Source organism: Notolepis coatsorum, assembly GCF_963971535.1.
Source record: "Notolepis coatsorum genome assembly, chromosome: 11".
In the NCBI taxonomy this organism is placed as follows: domain Eukaryota; kingdom Metazoa; phylum Chordata; class Actinopteri; order Aulopiformes; family Paralepididae; genus Notolepis; species Notolepis coatsorum.
In genome coordinates, this window is record NC_140175.1 from 14,428,383 (window position 1) to 14,452,962 (window position 24,580).

Consider the following 24,580-nt stretch of genomic DNA (forward strand, 5'->3'; position numbering starts at 1 on the left):
ATTTCGTGACTGTTGGGAACTAGGCTACACTGGCACACCTACTTCCAGTGAATGACGCTAAGCTAGGCTAACGGTGCTGTTCCCTAAGCCTAATGCATGCACAGAGAACAAAAGGGTATGTATGTTCTTGTCTAACTCCAGGGTAGATGGCAAATAAGCGAATTTCCCAAAAAGTTGGCATGTTCCGTTAAGAGCATGCAAAATTAACAATCAGAATATTTCCATATGAATGAATGAGCAAATAGATGGGTTTAAAGGGGTAATGGTGTCGACACATCTGTGTTTGCCAAGGTGCAATAATAAGATGACACGGGGCTGCAAACATTATTATACAGCGACACACTTACTTATTGGAAAAGTTGCATTCAGTCGTCAAAAGCCATGATTCAAGTCCCACGCAATCGGGGGGTTGAAATGTCCGTCGTGGTAAACGTAACATATTTTGATACAAAAAATAATAACATTGATAACGACACGATTAGAAAACAAGGTAAACCTGATGCTCTGTGTCTTGAATGAGCGAAAAAAGAGTCGACATTTGTTTACTAGGTAATGCTTCGTAAAATGCATCCTTCTCCCAACCCCCTCTACTGGCCACAACGAGATGACATGGTCGCTCCGGGTTTCGGTTCAGTGCGCAAACAGGGCAGTAATTTTCAACTTTCGCTATACCACTGCACAACATGTACGGTATAACAACATGATATTTTTTTGGAATGAAACGACTCGTGAGAAAGAAGAATGACTCGCTCAGTCAATAATAGATGTAGTGTGTTCTAATGCTCTCTCTCTCTTAGCTGAGTGTTTATGACGCAGTCTTGAATCTAGATGTGTGTCGGATGCCGTTTCCAAGGTTGTTCCTGCTTTCCCTCCTCTCTTCGTTCTCCTCTCCCACTCCAGCGCCCTCGTCGTGTAGTAAAGTGCCTCGGTCTTGGTCTCTTCGTTCCAGCCATGCCGGTGATGTGAGTTTTAAGGGATGGGTGTAGAGATTGTAATCACGTCATTATGGTTGTCTCTCCTCTAGGAAAACCACACGCTGAAAAGGAAGAACAACTCACATGTAAACGCGCTTTGTTCAGCGGTGATTATTTCTTTATTATTATTATATATTTTTTTATCCACTTTTTCTTCTCCTATTTTTCTGTATTTTCCTCCCATCACAATTTAGTTGTTATGCCAATTCCCCCCTCCCTTTCCTAGTCGTTGCACGCATGTGCCCCCCACTGGTCGGTATAGGGAGCCCTGAAGTCTATCACATGCTTCCTCCGATACATAGGAGACAGCCAGCAGCCTCTTTTCACCTGGCAGCGAGGACTCTCACTGGGGAAGTGTAACGCGTGGGAGGTCACACTACCTTCACCATTTCCCTCCCTCGCTGTGCAGGCGCCCTGACCGACCTGTAGGAGTCGCTGTTTACAACGACCAGATTACCACCCCACCGGCTTCCCTCCCGCTGACTCTGCCAATTGTGTCAGTATGACGGCCGGCCAAGTCGGAGGCACCGCTGACAGCCGGATTCGATACCAGTGTCTCTGCGGTGGTAGACAGACGCTTAGTCCGCTGTGCTACCCGGCCGCCCTCTGATTATTTCTTTAATTTAATTTCAAACCTTTATTTCAACCTCGTGAGACACTGAGGTTACCCTCATTTACAGCCACGACAAGCTTAGTTACAAAACAGACAGTTTATCAGCAATTTCATACATATACTGTCGGCACGATAAATAAGAATAAACAATAGAAAATCACCTAAGACAAGTTACAATTATTAAGATCTCCCCAGTCCTCGTCTCTCTCTCCATTGGCTCCCAGTGAGGAAGAGAGTCAAATTCAAGACCCTGATGTTTGTCTACAAAGCCCTCGACGGTCTCGCCCCAGCCTACATGGTCCAACCCGTCAGCTCCAGGTCCCTTAGATCGAATTACCAACTGTGTCTGAGGGTCCTGAGGGCCAAACTGATGACGGTTACTTACTGGGCCTTTGCAGTGATGGCGCCGACACCGTGGGATAAGCTCCCTTTTAACATAAAGTCTGCCAACACCTTACAGACTTTTAAGGCCTTGCTTAAAACCCACCTTTTCGCTCTAGATGATCATTGAGGTACTTTGCTGTTGTGTTGTGTGTCTGAGGTGTACTTATGTTCTCTGTCTGTCTGTCTGTATGCCTGGTTCCCTGTCTCCAATGTCCTGTCTATTCATTTCTTTTTCCAAGGGGCGCAATATAAATGAAAATATATCATATCATATACAATTAAGATGTTAGATCCTGGGGGCGCCCGAGTGGCGCACCGCATACAGCACTACGGTGCAACACGGCCCGACCCGGGTTCGACTCCCGGACCCGGTGATCTTTGCCGAATGTCTTCCCCCCCCGGTCTATCTCCCATTCCTCCTCTCTCTCTCCCTCTCTCTCTCTCTCTCTCTCTACCGGACTGCCCGGTAGCAAAAATCAATAAAATACTACAAAACATAACTTGTCCGAAAGGACAAGTAACATTTAAGATCTTTGATCCTAATATGAAAAATGATGTGATTTAATTAGGGCTGTCAGTTTATCGCGTTAATTAGATTAATTAATTACACAGCAAATTATCGCGTTATGAAAATTAACTCAAAATTAATTACAAAAAAAAAGCTTTTTTTTTATATAATTATTTTTTTTATAATCTTTTTTGTATCCCATTCATTCCATAAGAATGTAGAATACACATTTACAGATTTTTTTTTAATATGGTCCATTTGCATGTTCTTGGTATCTGATTCTAGGGACATCTATGAATCTCAGGGAATGTATTCCCAGTGTCAGAAATACTGTGGGCTAGATCCACAAAGAATGGATTGCACAGTGCAAGTTGCACCCTTACTTACAATTCATTATGAATTGAAAATAGGGGACCCTGATGTAAACAAGACGAAAGTCTTTCTCTGGTCTGCATCCCCTTAACAATTGTGTGTATTGAGCCGTACTGTATTGTACCCATTCTGCAATCTGTTAATAACATTTTCATTCAATCAATCAATCTGCGCCGTGATCGATTGAATGAAAATTTTATTTTTAGTCAATTGTAATGAACCAAATGAGAATATCAATACATTTTTTTTTTTATCTTTGACTGTGAATAACACCATGCTCAAATTGACCAGACCTGAAAAATCTAAGCAAATTAATAGATGGAAGATGATTAAACAGAAGGTTTTGTAGATGCAGTACTGAATTCTGCCATCTGGACACATGCAATTTGAAATATGATTATAGAATATCAGGCATAAAATGGTTATGCGATTAAAATGCGATTAATTAGATTAATTAATTACAAATCCTGACAGCACTAGATTTAATACTCTATCTATGCCTTACCTTGACGTGTCTATTTTGCTGCTATCTATTTTATACTCGTTTATGTCTGCACTTTATGCATTGATCTGCCAATTCTGTGCTCATTTTATGCCTGTCTTTTTTTCTGCTGCTGTGAAACACTTTGAGCTGCAATTCTTGTATGAAAGGTGCTCAACAAATAAAGTTGTTATTATTATTACAAGTCGACACACACAGTGGTCGGAGATCATACTTTTAAACGCAGTGAGAGAAGGGAGAACCTTCAGAGTCAGTCGGAGGTCGTTCCAGGTGTTGGAAGAGTCAAAGGAAAAAGCAGGTTTTCCTAGTTCAGAGCAAACTGGAGGAACCCTGAGAACCAGCCAGTCATTTGAACGTGTAGAATAGGTTCCAAGATTCCATTCCAACAAGGGGGGAGTTTACCAATAAGGGCTTTAAAAATAAACCTAGTTACGCCTGTCAACCAGAGAAGGCCATCCAACCTTTTCATAAAGGACACAGTGATGGATATCATATCTGTCACCACTGCATAATACATCTGAGGGCAGGATGATGGACAGAGAACATGTAGAATAGGTTCCAAGATTCCATTCCAACGGTGTTGTGATGTAAGAGGGGAGTTTACTAACAAGGGCTTTAAAAATAAACAAATACGCCACTCAACCAGAGAAGTTACGCCTCTCAAATGATAGATACGCCTCTCAACCAGAGAAGTTACGCCTCTCAAATGATAGATACGCCTCTCAACCAGAGAAGTTACGCCTCTCAAATGATAGATACGCCTCTCAACCAGAGAAGTTACGCCTCTCAAATGATAGATACGCCTCTCAACCAGAGAAGTTACGCCTCTCAAATGATAGATACGCCTCTCAACCAGAGAAGGCCATCCGACCTTTGCATAAAGGACATAGTGGTGGGTATTGGAACATATAGATGGGATCACATATAGAGTGTGTAGAGAGACCTGTGTGGATCATGAGTTCTGCCACTGAAACATCACATAAAGTTAGTTAGTTAGACGTTGTATTGAACGTCATTGTTTTTTAATTTTCCAAGAAAATATTATTTTCCAGATTTTTTTCTTTTCCCAAATGTTACTTTTTAAAATTTTCCACATTTTTTATTTTCGATTCTGTATTGAATCGTTACACGCTGCCACTGAAACATCACATACAGAGTGTGTAGAGACCTGTGTGGATCATGAGTGCTGCTCCCACTGAAACATCACATACAGAGTGTGTAGAGACCTGTGTGGATCATGAGTGCTGACCACTGAAACATCACATACAGAGTGTGTAGAGACCTGTGTGGATCAAGAGTGCTGACCACTGAAACATCACATACAGAGTGTGTAGAGACCTGTGTGGATCATGAGTGCTGACCACTGAAACATCACATACAGAGTGTGTGTAGAGACCTGTGTGGATCATGAGTGCTGACCACTGAAACATCACATACAGAGTGTGTGTAGAGACCTGTGTGGATCATGAGTGCTCCTCGGCGCTGCCACTGAAGGACCGGCTTCGGATGTGGTTCCTCAACTGCTCTATGAGCTCTGGGTTCTGCTGCTGGATCTGCTGGGCAAACTGCTGTCCTCTAACGGAGAGACGGAGAGATGGGCGTTAACTCACTGGACTGCAGTGTCCGGCTTCTTCATTCCATCTTTATTTCAACTCAAGGGCAAACCCTCGTTTAAATACATAAAGAATACAATAGCAGGGTATCTGCGGGTTTCAACAAGTTAAATCTAAGACTTTTTAATACCACTTAGAGCTCAAATTAATACCAATTTCACAACCACTTGGCTACACTTGTGCGGCAATTTAAATTGCTTGCGCGTTCCATGCAAGCTCTCGCCAGACGCACCAAGCTCCCGGTAGCCCCGCTAAAAAACGACGACTTGAATACAAGAACATTTCATATATTTGTGAAATGAAATTTATACCTGCGCAAATGAAATTTAAGACTTTTTAATGCCCCGCAGATATCCTGAATAAATAATACTAAAGAATGTAAAAACACAGAGTATATACAATCAGTTAAAACAACTGCAGGTTATGGTGGAATGGTTGGTGATTAAGGATTTAAACTGACCAAAGGATATTTACCAAATTATATATCAATTGAGTTTTACAGTTTGTTGTATGATGTTCCACATGTCAGGAGCACAGAAGCTAAAAGCAGGTTTCCCAAGTTCATTACAGACTCTAGTCGCTTTGGATGTAAGCCAGTCATTAGACTGTGTACCATAGAGTATTAATTATGGCTTTATATAGATTATGACTTTATATAGAAACAGTTGCCAATGTAACTCTCGCCTCTCTGTAAACCATCATACCACCATAACCATCACCAGTGATCAATCGAATGGAATCTAAGGGCATATGAGTGGAAGCTGGAAGCATGTCTGTAAATTACATCTCCATAGTCCTGCTAATCATTGGGAAGCTGGTTTTATTCCTATATAAGAAGCCAATCTTTTGCTACATTCCTTTAGCCACACGAGAACGCCCACACGATATTTAAATGGAATTTTACAAATCAATGGAAACAATATTTCTGGCTCTAGAAAACAACATATATTTTGTTTTAATAGCATTAAGTACAAGTTTGAGACCAATAAGCACATCCTGCAAAGCATTAAAAGAGTGTTGTTGAATCTGTGATACAATAGTGTCATCTACATAAAGATGAATATTATTCATATGGATGGTAAATAAGACAGGGCCCAGGATTGATCCCTGCGGGACACCTTTAGTAATGGGTAGAATCTCTGACTGGGCAATCAATCCCCGATTTTACACATTGAAGTCCCTTAGATAAATAGCTTTTGAACCAACTGCAAGCATTTGTATCAAAGCCAACAATACGTAATATTTGCAAAAGAAGAGACCGATCTATAAACGCGCGGCTTTGGCTCAGGGGTAGAGCGGGTCGTCCAATGATCGAAGGGTTGGTGGTTCGAATCCCGCTCAAGCCCATGTCCATCCCATCGCCGTTGTGTCCTTGGGCAAGACACTTAACCTACTTGCCTCGTATGAATGTGTATGCATGTGAATGAATGTTGGTGGTGGTCGGAGGGGCCGTAGGCGATGATTATTCGCCACGCTTCCGTGAGTCTGCCTCAGGGCAGCTCTGGCTGCAATTGTAGCTTACCACCACCGGTATGACTGTGTATGAACGAATAATGGACTCTGTGAAGCGCTCTGGGTGTCATGAAGAGCGCTATATAAATCCAAGTCATTATTATTATTATAAACAGGGCAGCACATTGTTTTCTTTTGTCAAGGAACGATACTATCTAATTCATAACTAATGTAGTGGCTGAAATTGTGCTATGCTTCTCTAAAACTAGATTCATGTGGGCTTAGAACTAGCATTCGAAAAATTTATTTTAAAGGCTTGGTGTATCTCTTTCTGTTCAGATATTAAGCAATCATTGCATGATTTAACATGTGTGGTTAAAGAGATAGTGGCCTTGTTTTATCAGTATTTACTGCTTATTATCTGCCCTCACTGCTCTCTCTGCTCTCTCTCTGCTCTATCTGCCCTCTCTGCTCTCTCTCTGCTCTCTCACTGCTCTATCTGCCCTCACTGCTCTCTCTGCTCTCTCTCTCTGATCTCTCTGAAGCCCAGTGAGAGTGTTAATCCGAGCCTCTAGCAGATGCCCAGGCTCAGTTTCTTTCTTTAAATAGGGTTGAGGGTTCTGGTGTAAACCAAGGTGATGATGGTCTGTCTTTTACTTGAAGCTGTTTCCAGGAAGCGTGTTTATTTAAGAAAATGTTTCGCAAAAAAAGTCTAAAGATGATTCTAGATCAGGGATTTCTGAAGTATAATGAATGTCAGCTAGAATTCTTAAAAAATATATATATTTTGATGATACTGTAGTATGGGATTGTGTTTTCTTTATTTAGATTACCGTTTCTGAGGCTAATCCCTAAATCAGAAACACCACAAGTGAGAAGAGAGACTTACTGGAACAGGTTGATGTTACTACTAACTTCCTTGAGATTATTAGAGTTAGTATTCAGCCAATCGAGATTGAAGTCACACCCATCACAATCATCTCTGCATTAGAACACTGAGGGAGTAAATCCGCTACTGTATATTTCTGTATATTTTTGGCTGTATATATTATATTTAAGATTTTAGAATGTATATACATACCAGAATGTATATCCCGCACCGTATTTTATTCTTCATTCTTATTCTTTTTTTGATCCACTTTTGATCCTCTTTTTCTATTTTTCTCCCATCCCAATTCCACTGTGCCAATTCTCCCCTCCCCTGTCTTGAACGTTGCTCGCATATGCCCCCCACTGGCCGGTTTTAGGGAGGATAGAAGCCTTGCATCACGTGTCCCCTCCGATACACGAGGAGGCAGCCTGTCACATATTTTCACCTGCCAGCGCGGACTCTCATTGGTCGAGGTGTAACGCGTGGGAGGCTCACACTACCCCCGCCATTTCCTGTCTCTGCTGTGCAGGCGTCCCCCAACCGACCTGTAGGAGTCGCTGTCCACAACGTCCAGATTACCACCCATCGACTTCCACCCGCTAACTCTGCCAATTGAGTTAGTATGACGGCCGGCCCAAGCCGGAGGCAACGCCGACAGCCGGAGTCGAACCCGGTGTCTCTTGCGTTGGTGACGAGCGCAATGTCCGCTGCGCCACCCAGCCGCCCCTTATCTTATAATCTTAATAAATAATAACAGTTCAATACGTTCTGTACAATCGATTCTCTGCAATATTCTACAGATTATTGTTTTGATTATTGATTATTGTTGTCATTCTGAGGCAAAATACTGAAATAGAGGACGTGGAATGTCTCCCTCGTTGTTGCTATGATGCCCGCATTTTCCACAAGGGGATCAATAAAGGAATATCTTATCTCATCTAAAGAGACGGAGATAGGTTCAGGTTGAACTGATATGGGGATCGATGCTGCAATAGGGGCCTGAGGTCGGGGTGTAAACATCACGAGAAGCGGAGGGTTCACTAGTGAAACACAATAGTGAGTGTGTGTGTGTGTGTCGCACTGGTGAGTGGCTGCGTTCACACTGCAAGCCTTAGTGCTCAATTTAGATTTATTGCTCAAAATATATATTTTTTTTTTGGCTGTTCACATTAGTTTTTAAACGTGGGCCAATATCAGATTCCAGTGTGAACCGGTCACTGACCCGCGTGCGCAAATGAACAATAAAGATGGATGTAAAAAATAAAAAAAAAAATTGTGACAAATGTCGATCTAAAGTGACGTAAAGGTCGCGCGACTGTTCAGACTGAGGTCAGACCTGTATTTGACTTAGGACCACATTATGAACGTGACCCGAATAATCAGAATTGAAAAGATCAAATTCCATGTCACAATGAACAAACGGATCTGAGTCACATATTTATCATTTATCATGAGCAAAAGAAAAAAATCTGATTTGGTCTGCAGTGTGAACGCAGCCCTAGTGACAGCAGAGAACAGCATAGGGGGCCAGGGGACACACTTTGTATTGATCTTACATTGTAACTTTATTATTAAAGATATTTGCACTACATTCATACCTCATTTGCACCCTACCCTAAGTTTTGTACCTCATCTCATTTCTGCATTGTACCTCACTGTTACTCATTTTACTCTGTATGGTATATTGTATATAATGTATATTGACTGAACATTCCTTTACTTACTTCTTAATAGGGGTGTAACGGTACACAAAAACCACGGTACGGTACGTACCTCGGTTTTGAAGTCAAGGTTCGGTACGGGTTTTCGGTACAGTGGGGGAAAGTTTGGCTTTCCATGTTCCACTCAGGGGTGATGTAGTGTGCAGTAACTAATTGTAATTGTAGGGCTGTCAACGAATATTCTGTATTGAAATTAATAATCGACTTGTAATTTTTTTTAAAGATCATAATAATTATATTAGATTGTGAAGAAAACAGACCCCGGTGGGCGGTCGTTAGTGGTTAACATACCGTTGTATTCGTTCGGTACACTACACAGCCGTTCGGTACGGTACGGTACACACTGAAACGGTTCGGTTCGGTACGGATACGTGTACCTTTACACCCCTACTTCTAAATAACTTTTTTTTACTTCTCAATTTTCTTTTCTTTTTGCTGTATGTAGCACACTCTCAGGGGCTCATACAGAAACAAGCATTTCATCATAAAGTATTCTGTATTTTGTTGTGACAAATAATAAACTAACTTGAACTTGAAACAGTGCTGATAATGCTGATGGGAGCGGTTCCCAGAGGGGAGGGGCTTCCCAGAGGGGAGGGATCATCCGCGAGTGCGCTGCGGCTTGTCAACAGACGTCAATCACGTGACGTGTAAACAGAGTGCTGGATGTTGGCCGATCGCACGGAGCTAATCCCCGCGATGACATGTCAAAGTACAGCAAGTTCCTTGGAACCAACATTAGGGATGATCTTTCCATGTTCCTGCTGGTGTCAGTTACTTACCTAAATGCAGCACTGAACGGCACAGGAAGTCCTTCATTCCGACATCCATCAGACTATACAATGCATCACTGTGCCTCACTGCATCACTGAGCACAGAGTGGCAGTTACCATCTTCCTGGACTCTTACTTTTGAAACAGCAGCACTGTGCAATGTTACACCTACTGTAGACTTCAGTATATTTTTACTGTATATTTTATTCTATTCTTATTCTTAGGCAATTTGTTTTGTTATTCTTATTCGTGACTTGTTCGGTCTAAATGTTTAATGTGAGCGATTTGCAGTGTCGAATTTCCCTCGGGATAATAGAAGTATTTCTATTCTATTCTATTCTTCCAACGCTGCCTTTCAAACGTGTCAAACATTTAAAGAGCAGCAAGAGCAGGTGATTCGCTCCGCAGAGAGGGTGATCGGCTGTCCCCTGCCCTCTCCCTCAGGTCCCTGCGCGACTCCAGGGCGCTGAAAAGGGCAAAAAAAGATCATGGCCGACCCCCCCACCCCGGCCACAGCCTCTTCACCTTGCTCCCCCCCAAGTGACACTGGCACAATAACAATGACACTGGCAAAAATACTGCACTGGGTCTGACCTGGAACTCTGCACTTTACTTTACACTTTATATATATTTATTTATTCAAATGATTAATCCTTCACTGCACTGTCTTTGTCCTGTGTCTGTTGTTGCTGTTATTATGTGAAAAAAAGATTTATGGAAAAATGCATACACTGTGAATGCCGAAACAATTACCAATGTGTACACTACACATATGGCTTATTAAAGGAATCTGAAATGACTTGGAACGAATCGCTAAGGATGATCTTTCCGGGGCGCCGGCGACCTTTGCCGAATGTCTCCTCCCCATATCTTCTCCCATCCTTCCTCTCTGCCGAGTCTGTCCGATAAAGCAATAAAATGCCAGAAATAAAATCCCCAAAAAAAGAATCTTCCACAAGGAAATAACTGCTGCTGCCACTTGAGTTACTTTTTTTTTTTTTCTTCGATTTTCTCCCATCCCAATGTTAGTCGTTATGCCAATTCCCAATCCCCTTCCTGGTCGCTGCGCACCTACCCCCTGCAGTCGGTCTGGGAGAGTGGAGGCTATCACATGCTTCCTCCGACACATGTGTAGCCAATCAACTTCTTTTCACCTGGCAGCGCGGACTCTCACTGAGAGGGTGTAACGTGTGGAAGGATCACACTACCGCCCTTAGATCCTATCCGCGCTTAGCAGGCGCCCTGACCGAACTGTAGGAGTCGCTGTTTACAACGACCCGGACCCACCCCGCCAGCTTCTCCCACCCTCTAATACAGCCAATTGTATTAGTGTGAACGGCCAGCCAAGCTGGTGACAACCCCGGAGCTGTGAGCTGGATTCGAACAGACGAATCCAGCGTCTCCGGGGTTGGTGACGAACGCAATCTCTGCTACGCCACCTGACCGCCCTCACTTGAGTTACTTGTAAACACTGCCTCCATATCCAGCTGCAAACATCAGCGCGTATGGATTCTGATGGAGGATAGATGGCACTTGGAGGACATGACAAACGGTTTCAGAGCAACACGTTACTCTGAACCAATATTAATTATTAAGGACGATCTCTGAATTGTTTGTGAATAAATACCTCGAGTTGCAATGCTGCGGATATATTCAGCAGTAGATATTAACGCGGGGATCAGTCCACAAAGCGGGGTATTGAACTTTCTCTACGGCTGCAGTCTGTGGCGAAAAACAGAATTAGCCACAATAATTTCGCTATGAAAAACACAGAAACCAGCTGGTCTGTAAAAGAGTTGCGCCATAGACTTCCTCTTTTGTCTTCTGAAACCAGGAAATGGTGAAATCTCGGTTGAAACCGTAACAAGCAATAGTCACTGAATTATAATTTATTTTTTTATAATAACATTATGTAACAGAGTGGGCGGCTACGTGGCGTAGTGGGCAAGGCGCTCGCCATGAAATGCTGGAGACGCTGGGTTCGCCTGTTCGAGCCCAGCGCTCCACATTTGCTTTCAGTTTAGCTGGTCGTCCGTACTAATACACATTGGCCGTATTAGGGGGTGGGAAACTGATGGGTGGGGATCGGGCGTTGTGGACAGCGACTCCTACAGGTCGGTTGGTGCGCCTGCGCAGTAGAATCAGGAAGTGTCGGGGGCAGCGTGAGCCTCCCACGCGTTACTCCTCGCCACTGAGAGATCGAGCTGCGCAGGTGAAAAGATGCGACTGCTGTTACCTCAAGTACCGGAGGGGACTTGTGCTATGTATGACTTAGTCCACATTGCAGCCGGCTTGTGGGAGGCAAGAAACAGCGTTCGTGACAGGGGAGGGTTGAATTGGATGATACGAAATTGGGATGGGAGAAAATATAGAAAATGGGAGAAAAAGTGGATAAAAAAAAAACATTATGTAACAGAGTGAATCTGAAATCCTTTTACTGTTTGGTTTTTTTTTTTTATATGGATTTTAGTGTGCAGTGCTTTTATTTAGCAAGTTTTTTAGATGCGTTTGATTTTTAGTCCTTGGTTTACAGTGATTTTTATTTCGCACGTTTTTGATTTGTGTTGTAAATTGTGCACGGCCCCTTGATTTCTCCCCAGCTAATTATTTAATCTGTCCCAGGTGTGCAGCTGACCTGCCCAGGCTGCCCCCTGTGTAGATCAGCCCCCACCTCATGGCAACGGCGGAGCGGTTGGATGTTGGTCCACTACAGGGGGACACCTTACCATCTTGTCAACCCTTTTCTTGTTATGTTTTGTTGACCTTTCTTGTGTATTCTGGTTTGTTCTCCTTCCTGTGCTGCACCAACAAGATATGTAAATCCACCGTCTCATTTGATAAGTGTCTTTTGTTGTTTTAAATAAATAAAATAAAAACGAACCTTACCTACTATCATGCACTCTTCCACTAAATAATCTTCCTTGCCTATATTACTACCTACTATACTATTATGTCTCTACTACTATGCACTCAACACTTGTTCGATGAACATTGTTTATATTGAGAATGTACTTAGGCTAAAGTGTTTCTTATGTTTTTATTAATGTTTTTTTTATTACTGTAATGTAATGTACTGTAATGTTGTAAGTTATGTGTTCGGACCCCAGGAAGAATAGTCTTTCACCCATGGGTGTAGACTAATGGGGATCCATAAAATAAACAAATAAACTCAGCTGAAAGAGTTGTACCTTTCCTGCTGACTTGTCATACAGAACTGTCCGTTGGATAAAAGCATCAACTAAATGGCTAAATGTAATTAGTTTGTACATGTACTACTCAAATAACCACGACACTCTGGATTATACAGAGTATACAAATAATAACTTTTAATTCCTGGTGTGGTTTGCACACTCTTGCCCCCCCCCCCCCCCCCCAGTCCTATATAAGAGACCATCCTCTTTTAAAGCATATAGAATTCACGGCTCCCTAAGCTCTAAGAATAACCCTAGGGTGGCATAGTCCTCCGTCTTGCTACGATTACATGAACTATTTGAAAGATGGAATGTTGTACATACGCTTCAATCAGGCTGGAGATGTCCGACAGCCCCCCCACTCCTGCGGCTGGTCCCCCCACTGCATTCGACATCATTCCTGACATGCTAACCACACGGAAAAGAGGATATTCTCACATATTCACCATAGCGGAATACTAAAGGAATCATCACACACATTAAATTTATATAGCGCTTTTCTAAGTACCCAAAGTTGCTTTACACACACAATAAAATTATTTAATAAATACAGAATAGAGTAAAACAAAGAATTCTACAATCATTGCACACACATCCCCATGCACACACTCCCTTTAAACATTCACTTAAACACTTTTTAACTCTACACCATATCTATTTATTACTAAACTATTTGCACTACATCTCTACCTCATTTTAGCATTTTGTTGCATTTTGTACTTTAGTTTTGCATATTTTGTATAGTGTTTGGTCTTTATTCTTTTTCACTATAATGTACATGTACCTTATATGTGACAAAAACAAAACTTGAAATATCAACAATAAAACATAATCGATTTAAAATGTGAAGCTAGGTAATAACTTCTGGTTATCGAGACACACAGCCTCTGGTCTAATGTAGCCCCTTTCGTGACTGTGATGCACGCCAACAAGGTTTGGCCGAGTGAATCCACAGTCACTTGCTCCTCAATGGGAAACCAACCTAGATTTACCATGAAGGACTGGCAACGCCGAGCTTTCAAACCCTAGCGTTTCTCTGTTCGAAACCCTCGTGCAACTGTGAGTACCTTTGAAATGTATCTGTGATACTTGTATAACGAACGGTTCGGTTAGAACCAGTCCTTCATGGTAAATCTAGGTTGGTTTCCCATTGAGGAGCAAGTGACTGTGGATTCACTCGGCCAAACCTTGTTGGCGTGCATCACAGTCACGAAAGGGGCTAGGTCTAATGGGAACATATCCGACACTTACAGCTGTTGGACTTGTTGGTTCTGCATCACGCTGGCGGCCTGCAACACAAAGAAGTCACTCGTCTCATAAAAGGGACAATTAATGATTATGTGGAGCAAATGGACACATCACCCCAGGTCCCCAGCGGCGTTCACATCGACTTAATGACTAATAACAAGACAGCACTGCCTTCAGCTGCTGCCACCGAACCCACGGTATGCTTATAAAAACATTCCCCCCCCCCCCCCCCCCCCCTCCCCCGACGAACGTTCCATCTGTGTCGCTGTCGTAACAGTCGGGGTCCTTGGCCTCGGAAACAATGGCCCCCGCTGCTCGACAATGGAGTGAGTCGAAGGCCACGCCGGCTCTCAGTCACGAGGTCAATTAGTGGAACGTCGTTCGTGTCTAACCGTTCAATAAACATCATAAAAGGAGAGAGCGGGATACGCCCGTGTTCAGGACTAGTGGTCATTTGTCTGGTAGTCGGTAACAGATTAGATTAGATTAGATCAGTGGTTCTCAAACTACGGGTTGCGACCCAAATTGGGGTCGCGGGTAGGCAAGTAAAAAGAAATTATAATAAAAAAATATAATAATAATATTTTTTTTTTTTTATGTTCTGGCAACATATTCTGGCTAAATATGCCTCGTTTTATAAATGTGTATCGATAACATAGTGCTGCAATTACATTTTCTAATAAACATGCATGATCAAGTTCAACAACGTGGGCTTTTATTTTGATATTCCTTAATTCCACGTTGAAATCACACGATACATTAAGTGTGGGGTCCCCAAAAGAAATTCCTAAATAAAATGGGGTCGCGGTATGAAAAAGTTCGAGAACCCCTGGATTATATGCATTCTCATCATACAGCACAAGTACAGTACAACGAAAAGAGGTTTGGCATCCAACCAGAGAGCAAATGTAACAGTAAAGTGTAATAGTAATAAACAATGTACAGGTGATTAAACTATACAATATATAAATGAGTACTACTGAGTAATAGTGCTAATCAGATGTATGTACAGAGTTGTATTAATATGTACAGCGATACAGGTATGACACTAGAAAGTCATACCTGTAACTAGTAAGAGTAGGTAAGGGATATGTACAGATATAGACTTACTACCACTAGTGTCTTTATACCTGTATCGCTGTACATATTAATACTACAACTCTGTACATACATCTGATTAGCACTATTACTCAGTAGTACTCATTTACTGTACTGTATATATTTTATTCCCAGTTTAATCACCTGTACATTGTATATTACTATTGCACTTTACTGTTACATTTGCACTCTGGTTGGTTGGAGGCCAGACTTCTTTTCGTTGTACTGTACTTGTGCTGTATGATGACAACAATACATTTGAATCTAATCTAATGTAATCTAATCTGATCTATAACACCGGTGTTGAGAGTGATGTTTTTTTTTACCATGCTGATGAAGGCAGGGTTGTTGATTAAACTGGCCATGTCAAATCCCAGTCCGGCAGCTGTCTGTGGGAGAGGATTACAAAGCAAAACGTATCATAATCTATGGTTTCTTTAAAAGAAGAAGAATATATAACGTTACACGTTAGCATTGCACATCATTTTACAAGGGAACATACTGTATATTAATAACATATTACGTATATCATGCCAGTTAGGGTACCTTGTGTATACTGCACCTTGTGTATACTGTTTACTTTTACTCATAGTATATATTCAGATTAAAATTATTTATTGCCTATATTTATTGTAACATAATATAACCGATTTAGGGCATACAGACCCTCATCTGCACCTTTGTTTACACTGGTATATCTGTTAAAGGGGTAAACCTGTGGAATAATAATAAATAAAAAATGTGTAGTTCGATACATCAATAATTAAATAAATATATACGTTTTGTATATTACTCTATAAACTGTACACTATAACTATGAAACTTCCGTAACCTTTTGTTTTTGCTAAATGTACTGAATTATGTTTTTTTTTTGTATTAATAATGTAATGTAAAAAGGGTATAGGGAATATAAGCCTCGGCTTCAGCCTACACCTTTTCGGTCGTTTTCTTTCTTTTTTTAAATGTCCTACTACTAGTACATTGCTTTGTAAAAGAAGACAGAAATAAAATCATTCATTCACTCATTCATTCATTCATTTCACAACGTGAAGATGTAGCTCTACTCACGGGGCTCGCTGCTTCTTTTTGCTTCTGCTCCGCTATCTTCAGGTTGGATTTGTAGGTGTCGTTCTCCGGGTCTAATACCAACGCTTTCTTGAAGTATGTAATTGCTTCTGGATACTTGTTCGTAGCCGTCAGCGCCAGCCTGGAACCACAGAAACAAAGAGGGAGATAAAGACATCACTTTCCAGACCTTTTCAGTAGAAAGCTATCGGGCTGCAAGCTGGCCTAGCTTAGCCCAAATGAATAGGAAGCGGATACGGATCAGCTAGCCCAGCTGTCGGCCAAAAAAAACACCTCTCCCGGAGTTTTATTAAGCTAGGCTAGGTGATCCGTATCCGCTACCATTCATTTGTGCTAAGCTAGGCTAGCTTGCGGCGGGATACTTTCTACCGAACACACAGAGAGGAAATTGGCATCCATCTTCTCGTCTGACTCTGGAGAAGACGCCGGTGAGCGCATAATATCCCATAATGTTGCCGTGTTCCTTTAAGAGACACGTAGAGAAAGCTCAACGTACCGGTACATGTATATAACTCCAGACTAGGACTGCATTTCACCTGTACATTGTATTACAATAATTTACACATACCTGTACATTGTATATTACCATTGCACTTTACTGTTACATTTGCACTCTGGCTGGATGCCAAACTCCTTTACGTTGCACTGTACTTTTAAAGGAATGAGGAATATAAAGGTCACTCTAAGGAAATTTTACTATCCTATTTTCTCTGACCCACTCACCCCATCCGTCCATAGGCCTTGCTGTAGCTGGGATCGATCCCTATGGCTCTCTCGCAGTCTCCTGTCGCCTCTGTGTAGTTTCCCAGTTTACTCTGAGCTGCAGCTCTGCAATAACACAAAATCCAGACCACAAGTCACTCCAGTCTCCTTCGCAGCCTTCTCTTCATAATTCGTTTTGAGCTCTGGCCTGTTGTTTTCATAGCGGCTGGATCAATAATGCACACGGAAATGTTGCTGTAGTCTCATCCAGTGATGGTCAGATGGAAGCACTGTAACACAGGCTGATCTGAGACATGCAGGCCTGTTCCTGCTGTGTACAGTTAAATGAATAGAATGAACAGAATAGAATAGAAATACTTTTATTATCCCGAGGGAATTTTGACACTGCAAATCGCTCAACATTTAAACATTTAGACAGAACAGGTCACGAATAAGAATAACAAAACAAATCAAATCAAATTGCCTAAGATAAGAGTAGAATAAAATAAAATATGATACAAAGTGACCAATCAACAGTCTTAAAAAGATTTAAACTAACCCTAACTAACCTTACGGTCATACTTGTCCTAATATACTAACCTACACTGTAGCACTCGACACTTTGATGAACATTGTTACTCAGTTGATAGAGTTGTACCCTTCCTGCTGTCTTGTTTTTTTTTATCCACTTTTTCTCCTCCTATTTTCAGTTTTTTCCTCCCATCCCAATTTAGTCGTTACACACTTACAGCACCTTTAAGCATGGTATTATATACGTGTTATAGAGTGAAAATGATGTCATTACGTTTCATACAGACCTGTTACAGTAGTAGACGGCATTTCGTAGGTCCAGATCGATGGCTTTTGTGTAGCAGTCCAGCGCACAGCTGTAGTTCTCTTCTTTCATGTGATTGTTACCTACAGATGAAAGGTTGGTTTGTATGGTTTATATGTGTATATAAATATCTGAAATTATTTATAATTTTTTTTAACGACTAACCTTTTACTAATATGCACTTTGCTACTAGGTAATCTACCGTGCCTATATTACTACCTACTATGCTAATATGTCTTTACTACTATGCACTCAAGCAGGGCTTGACATTAACTTTTTGGCTCACAGTGGCTAGTGGTTTTCCAAAGTCTATCCAAATGAGAGAGAGAGAGAGAGAGAGAGAGAGAGAGAGAGAGAGAGAGAGAGAGAGAGAGAGAGAGAGAGAGAGAGAGAGAGAGAGAGAGAGAGAGAGAGAGAGAGAGAGAGAGAGAGGGAGGGAGACTTCACTATGACTCTAAAACTGTGACGCTGCACGGTCTAACCGCATTTGGCGGGTGTTAATGTCAAGCCCTACACTCAAGACTGTATCACTCACGTTTGACAACTGTTTGGCGAACAATCTTACTGACCCTTAGCTGCCAGAGTTGTACCCTTCCCTTCCTGCTGACTTGTTGTACAGAACTTGTAAGTGGCTTTGGATAAAAGCGTTCAGCTAAATCACTAAATGTAATGTAAATGTAAACGTTTGTCTACTGAGAGCATGGTCTGACCACAACATTGGGCCTAGTTTATCTAAATGTATCAAGGAACGCTGATTTGGGGTGCGTTACTCATGGGACGGGGTTGCACGCCGAGCAACCGGCTCTGTGAGCACGCGCGTGCACACAGGAATGCGCTGAACTCGCCTGATGCGCCAACTCGCTAAGTACCCACCTGGCTACTTTGCATAACAATAGCGCAGGTCGTGGGCTACGTGGCGTAGTGGGCAAGGCGCTCCCCACGAATGACGGAGACGCTGGGCTTGCCTGTTCGAGCCCAGCGCTCCACATTGCTTTCAGTTTAGCTGGTCGTTCATACTAATACACATTGGCCGTATTAGGGGGTGGGAAACTGATGGGTGGGGATCAGGCGTTGTGGACAGCGACTCCTACAGGTCGGTTGGTGCGCCTGCGCAGTAGAATCAGGAAGTGTCGGGGGCAGCGTGAGCCTCCCACGCGTTACTCCTCGCCACTGAGAGATCGAGCTGCGCAGGTGAAAAGATGCGACTGCTGTTACCTCAAGTACCGGAGGGGACTTGTGCTATGTATGACTTAGTCCACATTGCAGCCGGCTTGTGGGAGGCAAGAAACAGCGTTCGTGACAGGGGAGGGTTGAATTGGATGATACGAAATTGGGATGGGAGAAAATATAGAAAATGGGAGAAAAAGTGGACCAAAAAAAAAAATAACAATAGCGCAGGTCGTCAGGTGTGTTCAAATACGTTCTCAGATACATTCACACAAAACATGTGAATGAAATGTGTTATATTCCTTTGTTCCATTCTGGATTTTTTTTCTTTTTTTCTTAAAAAAATAAAATAAAAGGAATGTATATCTTGCAGCATATTTAAAGTTTTTCTTTCTTATATTAAAGTATATTTCGTTTTTAAGAATTGTAAAGGATAGGCAAAAATAAGCATGTGCTTCAGCCTATTCCTTTTTTCGGTCATTGAGTTTGGATTTTGTGTGTGAGCTTTGAATATGTACATTTGTGATTATTTATTTGTGTTTTTTTTTTTTTTTTTTTTTTAAGTCCACACAAGTTTGTTTTTGATTGATCTGTAAACAAAGACCGAAAATAAACTATTCATCATCATCATCATCATCATCATCATCATCATCATCATCCATTCCTAGAGGCAATTAGGCATTGGCTTTAGTCTGTGCGCACACGAGGGAACATTTATGCACACGAGGGAACATTTATGCGCACGCGCCCGGGAGCGAGCGTGCACGTGGCGTCATTAAAACACAGTGCAACCAGCTTTGAAATCACCAACACACCCCTGCTCTCGGATCATCATGAAAGAGCGTGGCCGAAGACGGCGATCGATGCTCCTACTACTACTACTCAAATGCTTGATAGATATGACCCTAATTAAGTTACAGAATTGTAAAAAAAAGATTTATAAAAATAAAGATCAGAAGGTGAGGCTGACTGATACCTTCGTTCTTCAGTTGCTCTGCTCGCTCGATGTCTTCTGGGGAAGGAGAGTTCTCTGGTACGGTCAGGTTGTCATTCTGAGTGGAGCGAGAAAAGGAATTGCATGAATGTATTTGTAACGTACCGATAATTGTGACTGTAGTCTAAAGTGTATATATATAGTGAGTGTAGAGTTTAGATACAGTAGTATCTGTCTATGACATATTTATATAGAACGTAATGTATGCTTTAGTTTGTATTTATTACATGGCGTTTTAACATTCGCCAAAATGCTTGATTGTGATTGGTCAATAGCGCTCCGTTGTCCATAGCAGCGGTCAATTATTTCTCGATAATTCACCGCTGCTACGGGCAACACGCAATAATGACCGCTGTTAGGGGCAACAGAGCGCTATTGACCAATCACAATCAAGCATTTTGATCGCAGTCACGAAAGCTAAGCTTTACCATTATGCACAGCTGCACTACATCATGTGCAATCAAGTCCACACACCTGCCGGTGATGACAGAGGAGCAACAGAACAACTGCGTCTGCATTTGATCTTGTCTTGTCGATGGTGTAAAATGAATTACGTATATAGTTAGTAAGTTAGCCCTGTAATAAGCGGGATAATGTATAGCTATACTCGGTCATTGTCGCAAAATAATTGACCTTCACTGCGTTTAGAACACCATGTCGGTCAATTATTTTGCGAGAGGAAGTCCTTCATTCCGACAGCCATCAGACTTTATAACGCATCACTGTGCCTCACTGCATCACTGAGCACAGAGTGACAGTACAACTCTGGCAAATTTTGACATTTTACAATTGTACACTTACTACTGTACATTTTACTGTATATTTTTGGCTGTATATTTTAGAATGTATATCCCTGACTGTATTTTATTCTTATTCGTGATTCTTTATTTTTGACTACCTAAATGTTTACTGTAGTGGTGAATTTCCCTTGGGATCAATAAAGTACTTCTATTCTATTCTATTCTGTTCTACAGCAGTAACAGCACATATCCCAAGGTTGTCCGTCACCTGAACTCAAGTCCTAATGCACATGCACTTTGTACCATAAGGGCTAGCACCAGCCGACAGGCACTTTAAGGTAATATGCACTTTAAACTGGAACACTGAGCTCTTTTAAGTACTGTAGCATTTTTTTTATTGTTTGTGAAATACCTCTATTGTGTGGATTGCATTGCATGTATTCTTGTGTGTTTTTATATTGTATGTTTTTATACTGTATGTACTGTATGTAATTGGCACCAAGACCAATCCCAATCAACCATGTGTTGAAATGGCAATAAAGTTTTCTATCTATCTATCTACTTGTGCTGTATGATGATGACAGTACATTTGAATCTCATCTAATCTAAAAGGTTTGGAATACCTTTAACCCTTTCACTGCCACACTACCAAAGGGTTAACCCTTTCACTTCCACACTACAGACGGTTAACCCTTTCACTGCCACACGACAGACGGTTAACCCTTTCACTGCCACACGACAAAGCGTTAACCCTTTCACTACCACACTACATACGGTTAACCCTTTCACTACCACACTACAGCCGGTTAACCCTTTCACTGCCACACGACAAAGCGCTAACCCTTTCACTACCACACTACAGACGGTTAACCGTCTGTAGTGTGGTAGTGAAAGGGTTAACCTTCTGTAGTGCGGTAGTGAAAGGGTTAATGGCCGACGACGGAGCTGGTGGTCGTGAGGTGTGACGCTCACCTTTAGTAGGGAGTTGAGGAAGATCTCGGCCAGAGGCTGCGGCGTGGCGAGGTGGCAGTCCCTGGTGCTGATCTTAAAGGTGGTCTCCAGACACTGTATCGCAACTGTCGACGAGAGCAGGACATGTCATACATACTCTCTGAACGATCCAACGTCTAGTTAAGTCAACGGCGGAAGGAAATGGCCATAAATCACTTGTGTCCTCCTTATCCCCACTGGCTAAGCCGCCTGGTCTAGACGGCGGAATGAGAACATAATGTGACCCTGCGGCGCAGCGGTTTGTGCCACATGTCTCCGTTTTAATTGTCCAGATTTTTCCAGATTGTGAAAGAAGTACAAGCTTTCAAATGATGTGTCATACGTTGAAATCTGAGAATGTTTGAAGATGATGTGCTAATTTAAATCTTGTAAAGCAGTGTTTTTTCTAGGACATTAAATATGATCTCATAGGTAGTGGTACTGGTAGTGATAACTCTGATATAGGCTGGGGGGGGGGGGGGGGGGGGGGGGGGCAGGCGACGGTGGCTCAGAGGTAATCAGAAGGTTCCCGGTTCGATTCCGGCTCCTCTCGGCAGCGTGTAGAGGTGTACATTCACATTCACATGCACAGTGAGACATATTTCAACTAAATATTTTGAAAGACGGCGAACGAAGATTAATAGATTTCTGGCCACTCTTTCATATAGTGGGGTCCACTTTGCAGACATTAATACCCAGTTCTGGGCTTCTGTGGTTCCCTGTGGTGCTTAGCTGCCTCCCCCGCTTCTTCCTCTTAGAAAGCTAAGACTATTTACAATGTGACTTCAATATTGAATTGGAGCGGGGGAGCAGAGTATAGAATAAAAACACTTTGGGATGAGACAGTGTGACCTTACCTTCGAGGCTCTCCTGCTCGTCGGAATTCAAAGCGCCACAGTGCGTTTGATCTCGCAGGAACTGCACAATAGAGAACGCCAGGCGCTTCTCCATGGCCATTGTCTGCTGCGTGGGTTACAGAAGGTGGTGTTGGAGTCGCGGCAACAGAAATGAACACAAACAGCGGTGACTGTAGTGCTTAAGCGTATACGTTCACACTACAAGCATGTATTGCTCAGATCAGACTTTTTTCAGATCATTATTTTTTTTTTTTATGTGGCCAATATCACGCTCCATAACTGACTGGCATGCGCAAATGAACAAAGAAGATGGACGTTAAAAAAAGGGACAAATGTCAATCTAGAGTGACGTGAGAGTCGCATTGCAAAAGATCAGACCCTTATCTGATTTAAGACTAATTGATTGATTGATTGAAAACTTTATTAACAGGGCGGTCAGATTCAAATCCAGCTCACAGCTCCGGGGTTGTCACCAGCTTGGCTGGCCGTTCACACTAATACAATTGGCAGTATTAGAGGGTGGGAGAAGCTGGTGGGGTGGGTCCGGGTCTTTGTAAACAGCGACTCCTACAGTTCGGTCGGGGCGCCTGCTCAGCGCGGATAGGATCTAAGGGGGGTAGTGTGATCCTTCCACACGTTACACGCTCTCAGTGAGAATCTGCGCTGCCAGGTGAAAAGAAGCGGTTGATTGGCTGGACGTGTGTCGGAGGAAGCACGTGGTAGCCTCCACTCTCCCAGACCGACTGTGGGGGGTAAGTGCGCAGCGACCAGGAAGGGGATTGGGAATTGGCATAACGACTAACATTGGGATGGGAGAAAATCGGAGGAAAAAGGAGGGGGAAAAATATCAATAAAAAAAAATAATAATAAAACTTTATTAACAGATTGCAGAATGGGTACAATAGAGTACAGCTCAATACAACAACTGCTAAGAGGATGAAGACCAGAAAAAGACTTTCGTCTTGTTTACATATAGGGGCCCTCCATTTCCAATTCAGACCACATTATGAAAGTGGTCCCAAATCAGAATTGAAAACATCAGATTCCATGTGATTTGTGGCGTTCACATTGTTCGGGATGTTGTTCATACATTACAGTTTGCGACTCCTGGTCCTGTATTTGTATAGAATGTATCATAAACAATGGGGATACACTCCATGTGTATATATGTATATATTCTCTGTTAGGATCTATGGGTAATAGTACTGTATATTTGCATATCGTATATGTCACAAATGTAACAGTACTGTCATGTATATCCCTATGCCATAAAGGTCATGATGTCATGTATGTTGTGTATATGTCATAGATGTCTCTATGAATTGAAAATGGGGGACCCTGATGTAAACAAGACGAACGACTTTCTCTGGTCTGCATCCCCTTAACAATTGTGTGTATTATTGAGCCGTACTGTATTGTACCCATTCTGCAATCTGTTAAATAAAGTTTTCATTCATTCATTCATTCATTCAGTGTCCATGATATGACAACACCACCAAATACTAAACCGGTGCAGTAAAAAAAATACAATTCTTGTTTCCAAGACTGATTGATTGATTGATTGAAAACTTTATTAACAGATTTCAGAATGGGTACAGTACAGTACAGCTCAATACACACAATTGTTAAGGGGATGCAGACCAGAGAAATACTTTCGTCTTGTTTACATCAGGGTCCCCCATTTTGACATACACAACATACAGATAGACAGTACTGCTACATCTATACATTTATGACATACCAGATTTGCAAATACAGTACTGTTTGTGATACTGTTTGTGATACGAAAAGAGTCCAGACAAGACAAAAGAGTCCAGACAACTTACAATGGGATGAGGTTTGATTGATTGATTGAAAAGTTTATTAACAGATTGCAGAATGGGTACAGT

General features: G+C 42.1%; 1 protein-coding gene across 1 annotated transcript; it reads right to left on the reverse strand.

The window, feature by feature from the left end:
• Window positions 1-924: 924 nt before the first annotated feature.
• Window positions 925-22,792, reverse strand: sgtb (small glutamine rich tetratricopeptide repeat co-chaperone beta). Its single transcript, XM_084324696.1, has 11 exons — window positions 22,692-22,792; window positions 21,817-21,920; window positions 20,087-20,162; window positions 17,927-18,026; window positions 17,130-17,234; window positions 16,389-16,527; window positions 15,647-15,709; window positions 14,226-14,263; window positions 13,299-13,382; window positions 4,808-4,928; window positions 925-1,036 (listed from the first exon to the last, which is right to left on the reverse strand). The coding sequence occupies exons 1-10, from the start codon at window positions 22,789-22,791 to the stop codon at window positions 4,817-4,819; spliced, it is 921 nt and encodes a 306-aa protein (XP_084180822.1). The 5' UTR covers window position 22,792; the 3' UTR covers window positions 925-1,036; window positions 4,808-4,816.
• Between the last annotated feature and the right edge of the window lie 1,788 nt (window positions 22,793-24,580).

What these genes read in the sequence shown, in the direction of transcription:
- sgtb (XM_084324696.1), bottom strand. Translation starts at nt 22,791, where the DNA reads ATGGCCATGGAGAAGCGCCTGGCGTTCTCTATTGTGCAGTTCCTGCGA. An exon ending in AACCAACAAGTCCAACAGCT is followed by an intron (nt 13,383 to 14,225) that starts GTAAGTGTCGGA and finishes CCGTGTGGTTAG; the next exon opens with CATGTCAGGAATGATGTCGA. An exon ending in ATCTCCAGCCTGATTGAAGC is followed by an intron (nt 4,929 to 13,298) that starts GTATGTACAACA and finishes TCTCTCCGTTAG; the next exon opens with AGGACAGCAGTTTGCCCAGC.